General features: G+C 35.1%; 1 protein-coding gene across 1 annotated transcript; it reads left to right on the top strand.

Moving 5' to 3' along the window:
• The first annotated feature begins 10,725 nt into the window (after positions 1 to 10,725).
• Positions 10,726 to 13,059, top strand: LOC107746328 (mitochondria-eating protein-like). Its single transcript, XM_016560478.1, has 4 exons — positions 10,726 to 10,848; positions 12,167 to 12,272; positions 12,419 to 12,534; positions 12,723 to 13,059. Exons 1-4 carry the CDS (start codon positions 10,762 to 10,764, stop codon positions 13,017 to 13,019), a joined length of 606 nt encoding a protein of 201 aa, XP_016415964.1. The 5' UTR covers positions 10,726 to 10,761; the 3' UTR covers positions 13,020 to 13,059.
• The last annotated feature ends 461 nt before the right edge of the window (positions 13,060 to 13,520 follow it).

Below are 13,520 nucleotides of genomic sequence, written 5' to 3'. Positions count from 1 at the left end.
ACTCATCCATCGAGAGTGTTCAGGTCTGCAGCTGATTGACAAAACAGCATCTGAAGCACTCTACAAGACTCTTCTGAGTTCATTCAGACGTGTGAATCTGGCAGTATTGCTTCAGCAGAGGAAGGGCTGTTAAACTGAGGACAGAAATGTGAAGTGATTTCTCCAGCTGCTCTGATATATTTCCGCTAACCGCTGGCCCAGCAACTCACAGTCAGTCTGAAGAGCACTTGCTGAGAGAGCAGTGGATGTGTAAATGAGTTTAACACGTCCTTCAGCAGCCAGAAAACACACACACACACACACATACAGCACAAACTCATCATTCCTCCATCGCTCAGCTCTGTGGCCAGCTTTAGCAAATATCCCACAGAAATGAGCTGGAGGTTTTGGAGACTCCAGATGTGGACTAGAATCAGTTATGATATTGCTAAGTATATTTTATCTGCCATTTTCATTGAATAAATTGTGAAATGATGCAATAACATTGTTAAAAATGTAGAGAAGGTGAATCAGAATTGAGGCAAATGCTTCTCGAGCTCAAATAAAAAGAGAGAAGCCTGATTTGAAAGAGATGATGATGATGATGATGAAAATTAATGTAAGTGATCTCTACAACACACTCACTTGGATAATATCAACTGTTGCTATCACATATACCACAAAAGTTGTAAAGCACAAATGCTTACAATCAATCAATCAGTCAATCAATCAACCAACCAATCGATCAACCGAACAATCGACCAATCGATCAACCGACCAATCAACCAACCAACCAACCAATCAGTCAGTCAGTCAGTCAACCAATCAATCAACCAACCAACCAATCAACCATCCAACCAACCAACCAACTAATTAACCAATCAATCAACCAACCAACCAATCAACCATCCAACCAACCAACCAACTAATTAACCAATCAATCAACCAACCAACCAATCAACCATCCAACCAACCAACCAACTAATTAACCAATCAATCAACCAACCAACCAATCAACCATCCAACCAACCAACCAACTAATTAACCAATCAATCAACCAACCAACCAATCAACCATCCAACCAACCAACCAACTAATTAACCAATCAATCAACCAACCAACCAATCAACCATCCAACCAACCAACCAACTAATTAACCAATCAATCAACCAATCAACCAAATCAACCAACCAACCAACCAACCAACCAACCAATTAACCAACCAATCAACCAACCAACCAACCAATCAATCAACCAACCAACCAATCAATCAATCAATCAATCAATGAACCAACCAATCAACCAACCAATCAATCAACCAACCAACCAACCAACCAATTAACCAATCAATCAACCAACCAATCAACCAATCAATCAATCAATCAATCAATCAATCAATCAATCAATCAATCAATCACTGTATAAGCTCTTCAGACAGCAGTAGAAAAGCCCACCACTGTTTTATAATGAACCAAAAATATTTTACACTTCTCATTATAACATAGAATTATGAAAGTTTGTTTCCACCACATTATGAAAAAATAAAAACTGAAAAAAACTTTTTGAGTGTCCATCTCACAGTTCTTATTTATTTATTTATTTATTTTCAGCCATAAAAAAATGAAACAGTTTATTGTGACTTTTTAATCTCACAATTCTAATTTTTTTCTTCGGAAATGTGAGTTTACTATATATCTCACTATTTTGGGAAACAAAGGTCTGAATTGTGAGAAACAGTTGCATTTTTAATTTTGGTGGAAACTAGCTTTCGTTTAAAAGATCTCCTTGTGTTTTGCATCATTCCTTTGGAAAGTCAAACTAAAATCTAAATCACAAAAGCCTGAGATTTAATTCAATAAGGTACATTGTCTGTTGTGTTTTAGAGTGGTGTAAAGTATTTGAGCAAATGCAGTTATATATTTTAGTATCTTTTTGGCTGCTTTGTAAGTAGGCTGCATTAGCAACGTTTACTCTCTACTGTCTTGACTACATTTCTGAAGAAATATATATTTACTCCACTACATTTCGAAAGAGAGCAGCCTTTATTCAGAGCACACAAACAGTTTCTGCTGTGGAAGAAGCGATGTCTCCATCTGCAGGATACTGAAGCGACTGGACCTTCTGTGTTGTTAAACGCACTCAGAGCTGTCACAGATCACCTCCATGTGAACGAGTGCCAAATCACAGGTTTTGTGACACTTGCAACACTTGAGCTTTACTGAGGCTTGAGTCTGATCCTGGTCACATTGCATTCAGGGATGTTTAAGAGGCTGTTGTGTCAATCTGGATTTATTGAGATGTTCAATTTTATTCTTATTACCAAAATGTTCTCCTCACAAATCAAGAGCACACAAACAGTTTCTGCTGTGGAAGAAGCGATGTCTCCATCTGCAGGATACTGAAGCGACTGGACCTTCTGTGTTGTTAAACGCACTCAGAGCTGTCACAGATCACCTCCATGTGAACGAGTGCCAAATCACAGGTGTTTCATACATCAGATGAGAACATGCCTGGGATTTTACTTTATATCTTATTTATGTCACATTCTACTCTTTTTTTTAAACACTTGAGCTTTACTGAGGCTTGAGTCTGATCCTGGTCATATTGCATTCAGGGATGTTTAAGAGGCTGTTGTGTCAATCTGGATTTATTGAGATGTTCAATTTTATTCTTATTACCAAAATGTTCTCCTCACAAATCAACTTTTTGATTTTTTTGTCTTGGTTTTGAGCTGTTATGAGGTGGTGAGAATATACATCGTTCACCCTGCATGCAATACAAGCTAAAATAGTACTGTTACAATTGGACATTTTAAGACTTTCACTCAAGTGGTATTGAAAAGTGTGACTCGTAACTTTTAATTTAATGTCATTTTCACGGTGAGCTTCCACTTTAAAGTCCAGGTACAACACAAAGTCAGTGCAAAGACTTTACTCTGTTCAATTTGGACACTGAAAATAAGATGCAGCTCTTGACTTTGCTCTCAAAGAGCAGCAGACTGATGCACTGGATGGGACGATTAGAGGGTCCATTACACCTATGGAGGGATGTGTGTGTGTGTGTGTGTTAAATGAACATACTGCAAACATGAAATGAAATCAAACTGATATAGATGTAGCTTTGCTTCACCGTGCAGAAGTGAAGACGCTCTGCACTCTTCAGAGTTCAGTGTCAGCATTTTACCAGTCTCTATACTGGAAAAGGCTCTTGGTAAAAGCTATTGAAGCTTGAATCTAACCTTGAAAGGACTCTTTTGTTCCACTGAATGAAAGCAAGTTACAAGGGCATTTGTGATTTAGTTTCTATTTGATCAGAAATGCTGAGTTGACATGTGTGCCGGTGAACAACGGACTCCCACTGAATCAGTGTCCATCAGATCATTTTCTGTAAAAATGAGACAAATAAAAGCGTGCTGAAGATGGAATGAAATGATTTTTGGATTTGCAGTCAGCAGGGGTTATTGATACTGATGATGCCCAGTGAAAACAAATGCTGAGACAGAAAATGTAAAGCCAAGTCTACAGTGTGCCGTCAGAAGCTGGATGACTAATTCTCCATTGCTTCCCTCCAGATTTCCCTTAGGGGTTTTTCAAATTATGAGTAAAACAGAGTGTGTGTTGAATATAAATTGATGATACTTGGACGCTTTGCTCTCCAACGTAAATTACACACACCCATACTGAAAATGTGAATTTTGAAGCAGCTGTGCTTATATTTAAAACATATGTTTGTAATAAACAGTGTTGGGTAGTAACTGATTACATGTAATCTGTAGCATGTAATCAGATAAAAAAAAAATAGTACTTGTAATTAGATTAGATTACATTTTAAAATGCTCAATCAGATTAAAGTTACTTTTCACTGGTTACATGATTACATATTATTCACACAATGACAGTAAATTATTAAAAATGTATTGATTCACCCCAATTCTTTTTTTTTTCTTAAATTTTCCTTAAAAACTTCTACTGCTCATATACATTTGGAAAGTCTTCCTGGAAACACACACAGCAACTAGACTATAATTACACAGAAAATGGAGAGGCCACACAACATTTGACCACTGGATTTTATTGCACTTTAAAGGTGATATATGGCAAAAACATAAAAATATAAGTGCAGTATAAACTCTACATTCCCTAATGACTGCGAAATATTACACGTACCAAAAAAAAAAAGTAGACATTTGGAGATACAGTAGGCCTATGTTTTTTTCTCCCTCATTGCATATCTAATCAACTGACAAACACATTTTCATTATTATTTGAATTATCCCTCATTTAACCATGTACTATATGTCTTTGGAGGGCTTTTGTCTTTCAAACACATGAAAATGCACAAATTCACATCATTTACAGTGTAATCAGCACATGCATAACCAGACAGAATGGATTCCCAAACTTTTTTGCCGGCCGAACATAAAATATCTTCTTGAATTTCCGGCCCTGAGATTTTAAGATAATATCTCAAATAATTTAACAACATTTAGATGTTTACAGTTCTGAGGTGTGGGTAAAAACAAATAAAGTCTTTCTATTTTTTACAGTTTAAGTGTTTTTTATTTTAGAATGAGTTAATTAGTTAAAACGGTTTAATTTCATAATCATAATCAGAATCAGAATTAGCTTTATTTTTGACCACTGGATTTTATTGCACTTTAAAGGTGATATATGGCAAAAACATAAAAATATAAGTGCAGTATAAACTCTACATTCCCTAATGACTGCGAAATATTACACGTACCAAAAAAAAAAAGTAGACATTTGGAGATACAGTAGGCCTATGTTTTTTTCTCCCTCATTGCATATCTAATCAACTGACAAACACATTTTCATTATTATTTGAATTATCCCTCATTTAACCATGTACTATATGTCTTTGGAGGGCTTTTGTCTTTCAAACACATGAAAATGCACAAATTCACATCATTTACAGTGTAATCAGCACATGCATAACCAGACAGAATGGATTCCCAAACTTTTTTGCCGGCCGAACATAAAATATCTTCTTGAATTTCCGGCCCTGAGATTTTAAGATAATATCTCAAATAATTTAACAACATTTAGATGTTTACAGTTCTGAGGTGTGGGTAAAAACAAATAAAGTCTTTCTATTTTTTACAGTTTAAGTGTTTTTTATTTTAGAATGAGTTAATTAGTTAAAACGGTTTAATTTCATAATCAGAATCAGAATCAGAATTAGCTTTATTCGCCAGGTGTGCGCAAACACACTAGGAATTTGTTGTGTTTTTTTTGTTTTTTTTTATCAGGTGCTCCTGGTACATACACACATACATACACATCTGACATGAGAACAGAAAAAAACATTTAAATAGTAAGACTTAACAAAAAATAATGTGTATACAAAAAATAATAATGTGTATGAATCTGGAACAGCAGATTTATGTACAGATTTGTGCATTTGTACTCTATATAGAACTGTATAAATAAGAGATATCCATATGTATTTACATAATACTTGAGAAAAAGGCAATAATTTGAAATGTTTATGATTTAATGATCAGTTTTCCATTAACTCACAAACCCCCCGCAGTTCATTCGTGAAGCCCAGTTTTGGAAACCCTGGTTTAATGCAATGTTTTCATGATGTTCATAACAAAAAAAAAAAAAAATGGAATATGTTTTCTTACCAGTTAGGACAAAGGTAATCCAAAAGTAACCAATAAGCAGTCTAAATACATGTGTAATCTGAGAGATGTTACAAAAAACAGTTTTTGTCATGTAATTGTAATCAGTATGAGTGACGCCTACTACCTAATCTTACTGTTTTTAAAAAGTATATATATTTACCAGACCTTATTTTACTCCTGAATTGAAAAAACTCATTATGAAACCTGTAAGAAAAATCTCAAGGGAACTAATGGGCAATTAATCATCACGACTGCAGCACTTCTATTTCAATTTCATTCTCCCTGTATTTGCTCCCTCTTCGTTTTATATTTGAGTCTCATAAAGTTTCATACCACATTTATGCAGATGATCCTCAGCTTTATTTCCCTCTAAAATCCGGTTGATTCAGTGTCCTCCTTGCTGGCTTGTTTAGAGGACATCAAGAATTGGATGGAAAATCACTTCCTACAGTTGAATCAAAAAAAGACTGACGTTATTTTGTTTGGCCCTTCTCACCTTTTACATAATTTAAGCTCTACTCTGGGCCCAAAGGTTACAAATCTGGGAGTTATTTTTGATCCTGAATTAAAATTTGACAAACAAATTAACTCTGAGCCAGTTGTTTGCAGCTTAAGGGGCTTCGCAAGCTGAAAGGTTTTCTCAGTTTTAATGATTTAGAGGTTGTTATTCATGCATTCATTTCAACCCGGCTGGATTACTGTAACGCTCTTTACGCTGGAATTAACCAGTCTTCACTATACGAGTTGGTACAGAATGCTGCTGCTCACTTTTTGACGGACAAAAAAGAGGGAGCATATTACCCCTGTGTTAGCTTCACTTCACTGGTTACCTGTTCAATTCAGAGTTGATTTTAAGTTTTTTTGTATTTAAAGCACTTCATGGTCTTGCCCCTGTTTACATTTCAGATCTTCTCCATTTCTATTCTCCTGTGAGAATGCCAGAAGTTATCGATTGTCCCAAAATCTAAAATCTAAAGGGAACAGGGCTTTTTCAGTTCTTGGTCCTACGGTCTGGAACTCATTGCCTTTATCCATCAGATCATCCACTACACTGTAAAAAAATTCTGTAGTTTTTACAAAATAATTTTGGCAGCCGTGGTTGCCAGAATAATTTTGTAAAAAATACAGAAAAACTGTAAACACATTTACGGCCAAAAACTGTAAATTTTACAGTATAAAACTGTAATTTACAAACAAGAAGATTTGAATGTAAACCAGTAAATTCAACAATGCACACTGCTATTCAAATCTGTTTTGTACCTTTAACATACTGACAACCACCATAATAATGCAGGTGGTAAAAGAGAAAGCCACATGAAGAATCAAAGCTCATCACAAGTAGCTTCGCCACAAGCAGAAGTATATACTAATATATAGAAGGTGCACAGAGTCATTCATGCAAACACAAAACACCATCATGGTAACACACATGATACTTAAATAATGCATTAAACTTTCATTAAACAACAGAAGATGTAACATAAAGCCCAAATATACATAACTAATAACAAAAACTATTAAAAAAACATGATTATTTAAACAAAATACTTTCAAATGTGGAGTGTCATGCAGGGAATTCTGGGAAAATCAGTTTACAGTTTTTGACTGTAAATTATACATTGATCTGTTATTTTTACTTCTAAAAACTGTAAAATTAACAGCACTTTACTGTAAAATTACATGAAATGTCTGGTTAGATATTTTACAGTTTTTCCCTGTATATAGTACGGGAACTAACTGTTAACCTATTAACAGTTTTTTTCCGTAGCGTTTTTACAAAATTTTACAATTAAAATTACACTTATTTTTTACAGTGCAGAGCATACAGACTTGTTGAAAGAAAGTCAGATACTATGCTGACTGACTGGGTTATTGTTGCCAGTAATGACAAGGTCCTGGTCCTTCCTGCCGCCCACTGTGCTTTTGTGTAGTGGATGGACCACGCCCATATCGGCCTTCTGTTTGAAGCGTAGCAGTCCACTCTCATGAAACTCCATACTTTCACAACCTCCAGGACCTATCCGTATCACTGTCCATATCACCAGTGTTATCTATAAAACACAGATAATGTATAAGTGTCTCGGTATTCAGTGAGCAGTAGAGATGGAACTCAAATTATATGAAAATGTCTTATATTTTTTTCAAAAATTATTTGATGCTAATTTTATATATAGTATAAAATTATAGTATATCCTATCATATTAATATCACAGACCCAACAAAGAACCGATAAACTCACAATGAGGTTGATGAGCGCAAGCAGAAAAAGTAGGATGATTATGCCAATGGCAATGATGCCCTTGCGACCCCTCAGTCCTGTTTTGTGAAGTCTCTCCTCTTCAATCGGAATATATCCAGCCTTAAAATTACTGTTGTGCTCTTTATTAACTGATCTGCGCTCGATAGCCTTCTCCCTCATAGACTTCTTCACCGGCGCATTTGGGATTTCCTGTGGATATAAGGAAAAATAAGATGGTACATTAGTTGGTACAATTATTGTCTGCTACTGCACATTTACTAGACACTCCATTACTGCTACAAGAGGATTACCATACAAGAACCCCTTCAAAATATAGCAATACTCAGCTTTACTTAAATGATTTGCAAAATTGCAATTAAGATATTTTCTAGGCTTCAGTGATGAATTTGGGTGTAAAATCAATTATGCCAGTATGTATTCAATTATTATGGTAGCCCATATACTTAAGCCACACTTAAAATGTTTCATTTTTCTGAGAATTTATTTTCCAAATACATCTGAGCAACTGTTTTCAAGGTTAATTTTTAGCAGATACATGAACTCAGTTATCCTCAAGTTCACACAAGTGTAATAGCATAATAACCAGCGGCATAGTTCATTTTATCATGTTCACTAATGATTGACAACCACATAATGTCAACATACTTTTTAATTTGAATTTAAACAGCACATATCTTTTATATAATAACATTTTATCACTTTGTATCATTTAATTCCTAGCATATCTATTTTGAATATGCTTACAATAAATATCATTTCAGTTTAATATTTTATCATTTAATCATTTATATTTAATTATGTAACTCAATGTTAGTTTTAAGCATGTCTTAAATGCTGTAATACTTTTGGGACCAGTATTACAGTGTGTAGTAATAATACTTCATATTCTCAGTACTTAATATTTTGTTCTATCTTATCTCTTGGAGTATTTATTTAGTATATATAATTTTGGATAGAGCACTAAATAGTGACAAATGATTTTCAACCTGAGTTACTTGCGGTACAAGGGAGTCTGATTGTCTGATGTGGGAATATGCAAAAAATAACATCTCAGCCTATAACAACAATTTCTCTTTTTCCCCAGCCAAATGCATATTCTTTTAGAATTAACTAACACTACACATTAATTAACTATAAACACATTCATGCTATTAGTGTGACGGCTAAAAAAGAAAGCAGCGTTGCTGTCTTCAGGAATGCAGTAGATGAGTCCGTGTGTCTGTATGCCTAAAAATAAATGACACGCAGCCCTTTCCTCTGTAATAAACACGAGCGAATGGTTTTATTTTAAAGATCCAAAGCATCACCATCCAGTATAACCACAGCAAACTCTAACCCTGCAATAATGAGTCAATTTGTCCATAAACGGACAGGGCATAAATCGCGCAGATGATCGTTATTCATTCACATACATCGCCATAGACGTCGTTACCAATTTAAAGTTATTATACATCGCTCGCTTTAACGCTCAAAATCACTTGAAAAGCAAGGCAAAAGAGAAAACATTTACAATTCACATTGAAAACAGACCTGCTCCGACGCCATGTTGACCCTCCCTCTCCAGACCACTGTATGGACAGCTTCACACACAGCCTGAGGAGAAACCACTGCGAGAGAACCGTTATCCAAACAATAGTTTCAAACAGCCAAACCTTCACATGGATTATACACTTCAAACCTGGCTAAATGAAATTTAGAATGAAATTTCCCATAAATATAGGCCAGTGTTGAAGAAGAAATTAGTTACTTTTAAGGGAGCACTAACTATGTAAGATGGTTTGTTCCTCCGCTATAAAGAGCCAGTTGTGAGTCACATCATCTCGCCGTATAAGGAAAGTACAAATAAAGACAGAGCATATCATAAAATGAAAATGACAAGAAACGCCTGCTATGATATTTTTTCTGTTGTCTTTATTTCCAACATTTTTTTTAGTTAAAATTTCTGTTTACACTGAAATTTTTTTTTCGTAGTATTAACAAAAAATAAAAATAAAATAAATACAACAAATGGTGAATATGACAACCTATATATTAAAAGACACATACAATATATTGTTAAATATGTTTTTTTTTTCTAATTTAAAAGTATACGAATTACCTCAGAATTTTCAGAGATTACAGTAAAATATTGTTAAATTGTTTTTAATTAGTCAAAAGCATTATTGATAGCAAAAGTAACATTTCCCTGCGTAAACAGTCTGTTTGTTTATTTATTTAAATATAAAGTGATCAGTTATGTGTGCATTTGGGTGTTTTGTGTTGCAGTTATGCTATTTATTTAACGTTTATTGAATTATTTTAGTGTTTACCAATGTGTTACCTCTTTGTTTTACTAGGTCACACTTGCTGGATAATTAAATTAAGTCATGCAACAGTTACAATGCAATACTTGAAATTATTATTATTTTTTTTTTATTTGAGATCAGGACAGACAGAGGCTTGTAACTTTGGCACGTGGTATAACGTTAAATGATGGAAAATCAATTAGGGCATTTCACCTGTTCTTCAAGAGAATGTAAATAAAGATCTTCCTGCACTTGACATCTGACACCCACTTAACAGTGTGAGATTTCATCACTGAGAACTGAGCTTCACCTTCAGACAGAGAGTAACATAAGATGCCGTGTTAAAAAAAAACAGCTCGTATGGTTTAGGCTGTCCACACTGTGCTTATACACAGCTATATTTCCTCAAACTGTGAAGTCTAGCAAACCGTTGCTACAACTAAAAGCGCGTCCATGGTTTCGGTGAAAGTCGAGGGTGTGAATGGTGGGCTTTTACTAGGGGTATAAATACAAAGAGCGCAACCGCGCTGCTGCATTAAGTGCGCTGGGACGTCCTGAAGCAGGATTACAGCAGCAGATCTGCAGCTATGGCTGACACTTTACGACGACTGGTCAACTCATCTCCATATGGCGTTTTGCAGGACAAACTGGAAGCTTGGTACAAAGACTATCATGTAAGTCATCAATAATTCAAGCTGCACTTAGTCTGTGATAAACCACAATAGTAGTTTACTATAGTCACAGACTTTACATTCTGTTTAGTCAGGTATGTGTATAATATCAAGTGCACAAATTTAGGATTCACTGATTTCAGATTGTGGTATTTGAGATTCTGTCTGGGGACTGTTTTCACCACATGTATTTAAACTATTTAGATGCAGCTGTTGGAATTTGCACAACTCGGTATGCACAGCAACCTACAGTTGTTAGATGGCCATAATATACTGGAGTAGTTGCCAAGCATCCTGAATTAATATGCGCAGTAGTGTCCTGCATTGTGCTTTTATAACAACAGACCTGAGTTGGAATATTTGCTTTATTATATTGCTTTTGCGGCAGAGTTTGGTTTCTATGGACGCTCGTTGTCAGGACAACTGGTACTCCATTCCTGAGCACTTCTGATTGGCTGAGAGCAAACGTGCGCGCTCCCGTCAGGCTTGTGTTTTTGAATGGAGGGAGTCATAGGAGTTTACTCTCTTCTTGCGTAATGAAATTTTATCTTCAAAATTTACAATCTATAGGGACTTTGATTTTAACCACACATGGGTCAGTGAAGCGTAGTTTATTTTATTTATCATTCATTTATTCTAAAAAATACGTTAAGAAATGAAAGTCAAATAGAATGTGTTGAGAAGAGATTAGCCTAATTTATTTTTTATATGCTAAACATGTTTTTTTTTAGTAATTTGGATATTTTTGTGGGTCAAAAATGTCTAGTTGGCATCTCTTGATAAGGGACCCTAACCCTAAAAAAAGAGAAATGTAGTAGTTTGACATACTCTTTTACTATTTATTTAAAATATTAAGCAATTTTACTTGTAAGTTTGTCCACCACGTCAAAATAAGTGTGACAAGAAGCCATTTTGTTTTAATTTGTAAGTTAAAAATTACATTTAAAATAAAAGTTAATGTTTTGGTGTTTGATTGTTTTAAATTAATAAAAAAATTAAAAAGGCACATTTTGTTCGGGTCAAATGAAGTAACTATGACTTCTGATTCTTGATATTTTTATTATTATTTTTTTAAACATGAATACAAAGTTTGCATATAAAGAATTTGGAATATCAGAATGAGTTGTTTTATACCTATTTGTCACTATTAGCAACGCATTATTGCAATGCCAAAAATTAAAAGGTATTGTTTTCATACTACTTGATCAGGAAGTGCGATATCCAAGTCAGCCCATTGTTGCAGTTTGGGGGCGTTTCCACAAATGCTACTTCACTTGCTATACCTCATCTTATAACATCCTTTGGTCATATTTTCTCACAGGTGTTCTCTTGTGACCAGAACCTGAATAGGTGCTGTGAGCTAGTGGAGCTCACCTCTAAAATTCAGGGTCAATTGTTCACCATACTCAACCTTACAGCACAAGAAGGTAACAAATGGACCTGCCCCTATCTTTACTTTCAGTATTTCAATAGTATAATCTCATTCACCTTTAGCATGTGACATGGTTATTTCCTCTAACTGACCATTTAACAATAACATTCGAGCAGATTCTCTGTCCTCTTTCTTCCTCAGGGGGACATTATTCAGGTGTTGACACACTGAAATCTCGCCTTTTGCCATGGCTTGGCTCTTGCTTCACCATTGCAGCTTCGTCTGTCTCCACAGATACCAGCCTTAGCCTCATTCAGGTCAGATGGATATCCAGAATCCTCTGCTGCTGTCTTTAACATTTGTTCCACATGTTAGCAACCACCAGTATGTGTTTTGTGTTTAATGGTGGTGTTCATGAGTGAAATAACTATTCTGAGTACCCATACCTGCATGCATGTGTATCTATGTGTGTTGGCGCTTGTATACTTTTGTGTGTGCCAATCAGGAATCTATGGAGAAAGATCGGAAGATTCGTGAACTATCCTCAGTTCATGAGAGCGACATGCAGAAAATAGAAGACAAGCTGTGTTCTACACGTATGGAGTTGGATACAGTTAAACAGGAGTCGGTATCAATTCTAGTAACAAGTCTAAATGAGATAGTTGGTGCTAAGAGTGTCAGTAGGGATATGGAATTCTGTATGAATTTCTTTGTAAAATTCTCTTCCTTTATTACCAACATCCTAATCAAGGGGCAATTTGTTGAAAAACAGAGGTATGGGGGAATATTTAAAAATTACTAGCTACAGTACGTTTACATGCACCCAAAAAGTCTGTCAGTAATCGAACTGAAAAGCCTTCACGTAAACACCTTTCTAACTTTTATATTATGTTTTACAAACTGGTCAATTTTGAAGAGATTGGATATTTACTAATATTTTTGCTAAATAATAAGCTCTTCTGACGTATATTTCAGATTTTTTGGCTATGTCATCAAGGTTAAAACAACAGTTATACTAAGATCCGGTGATATTATAGCTGTGGCTTTCTCCAGTTCTGAACACGGTGACTGAGGCACTGCATACGTACTCAAGTTTTGTTCATAATACATAAATGCACATGTAAATGAAAGTGTGAATTGGATTGCAAAGTTAAGGGCTCGTATAAACAGAACCCTAACCCCCGACAAATTGCACCGTGATCCTACACAATACACAATACATTGTAATACAGACATGCTTAAGAGTCAGTGTTACATTTTATACTCCTCCATACAAATCAATCAAAGTCCGTTGTATTGTTTA

The sequence above is a fragment of the Sinocyclocheilus rhinocerous genome, unplaced genomic scaffold (genome assembly GCF_001515625.1).
Source record: "Sinocyclocheilus rhinocerous isolate Xijiao unplaced genomic scaffold, SAMN03320098_v1.1 scaffold1881, whole genome shotgun sequence".
Classification (NCBI taxonomy): domain Eukaryota; kingdom Metazoa; phylum Chordata; class Actinopteri; order Cypriniformes; family Cyprinidae; genus Sinocyclocheilus; species Sinocyclocheilus rhinocerous.
Note: the sequence above shows the minus strand (reverse complement) of the source record. Positions and strands in the feature narration are given on the sequence as shown.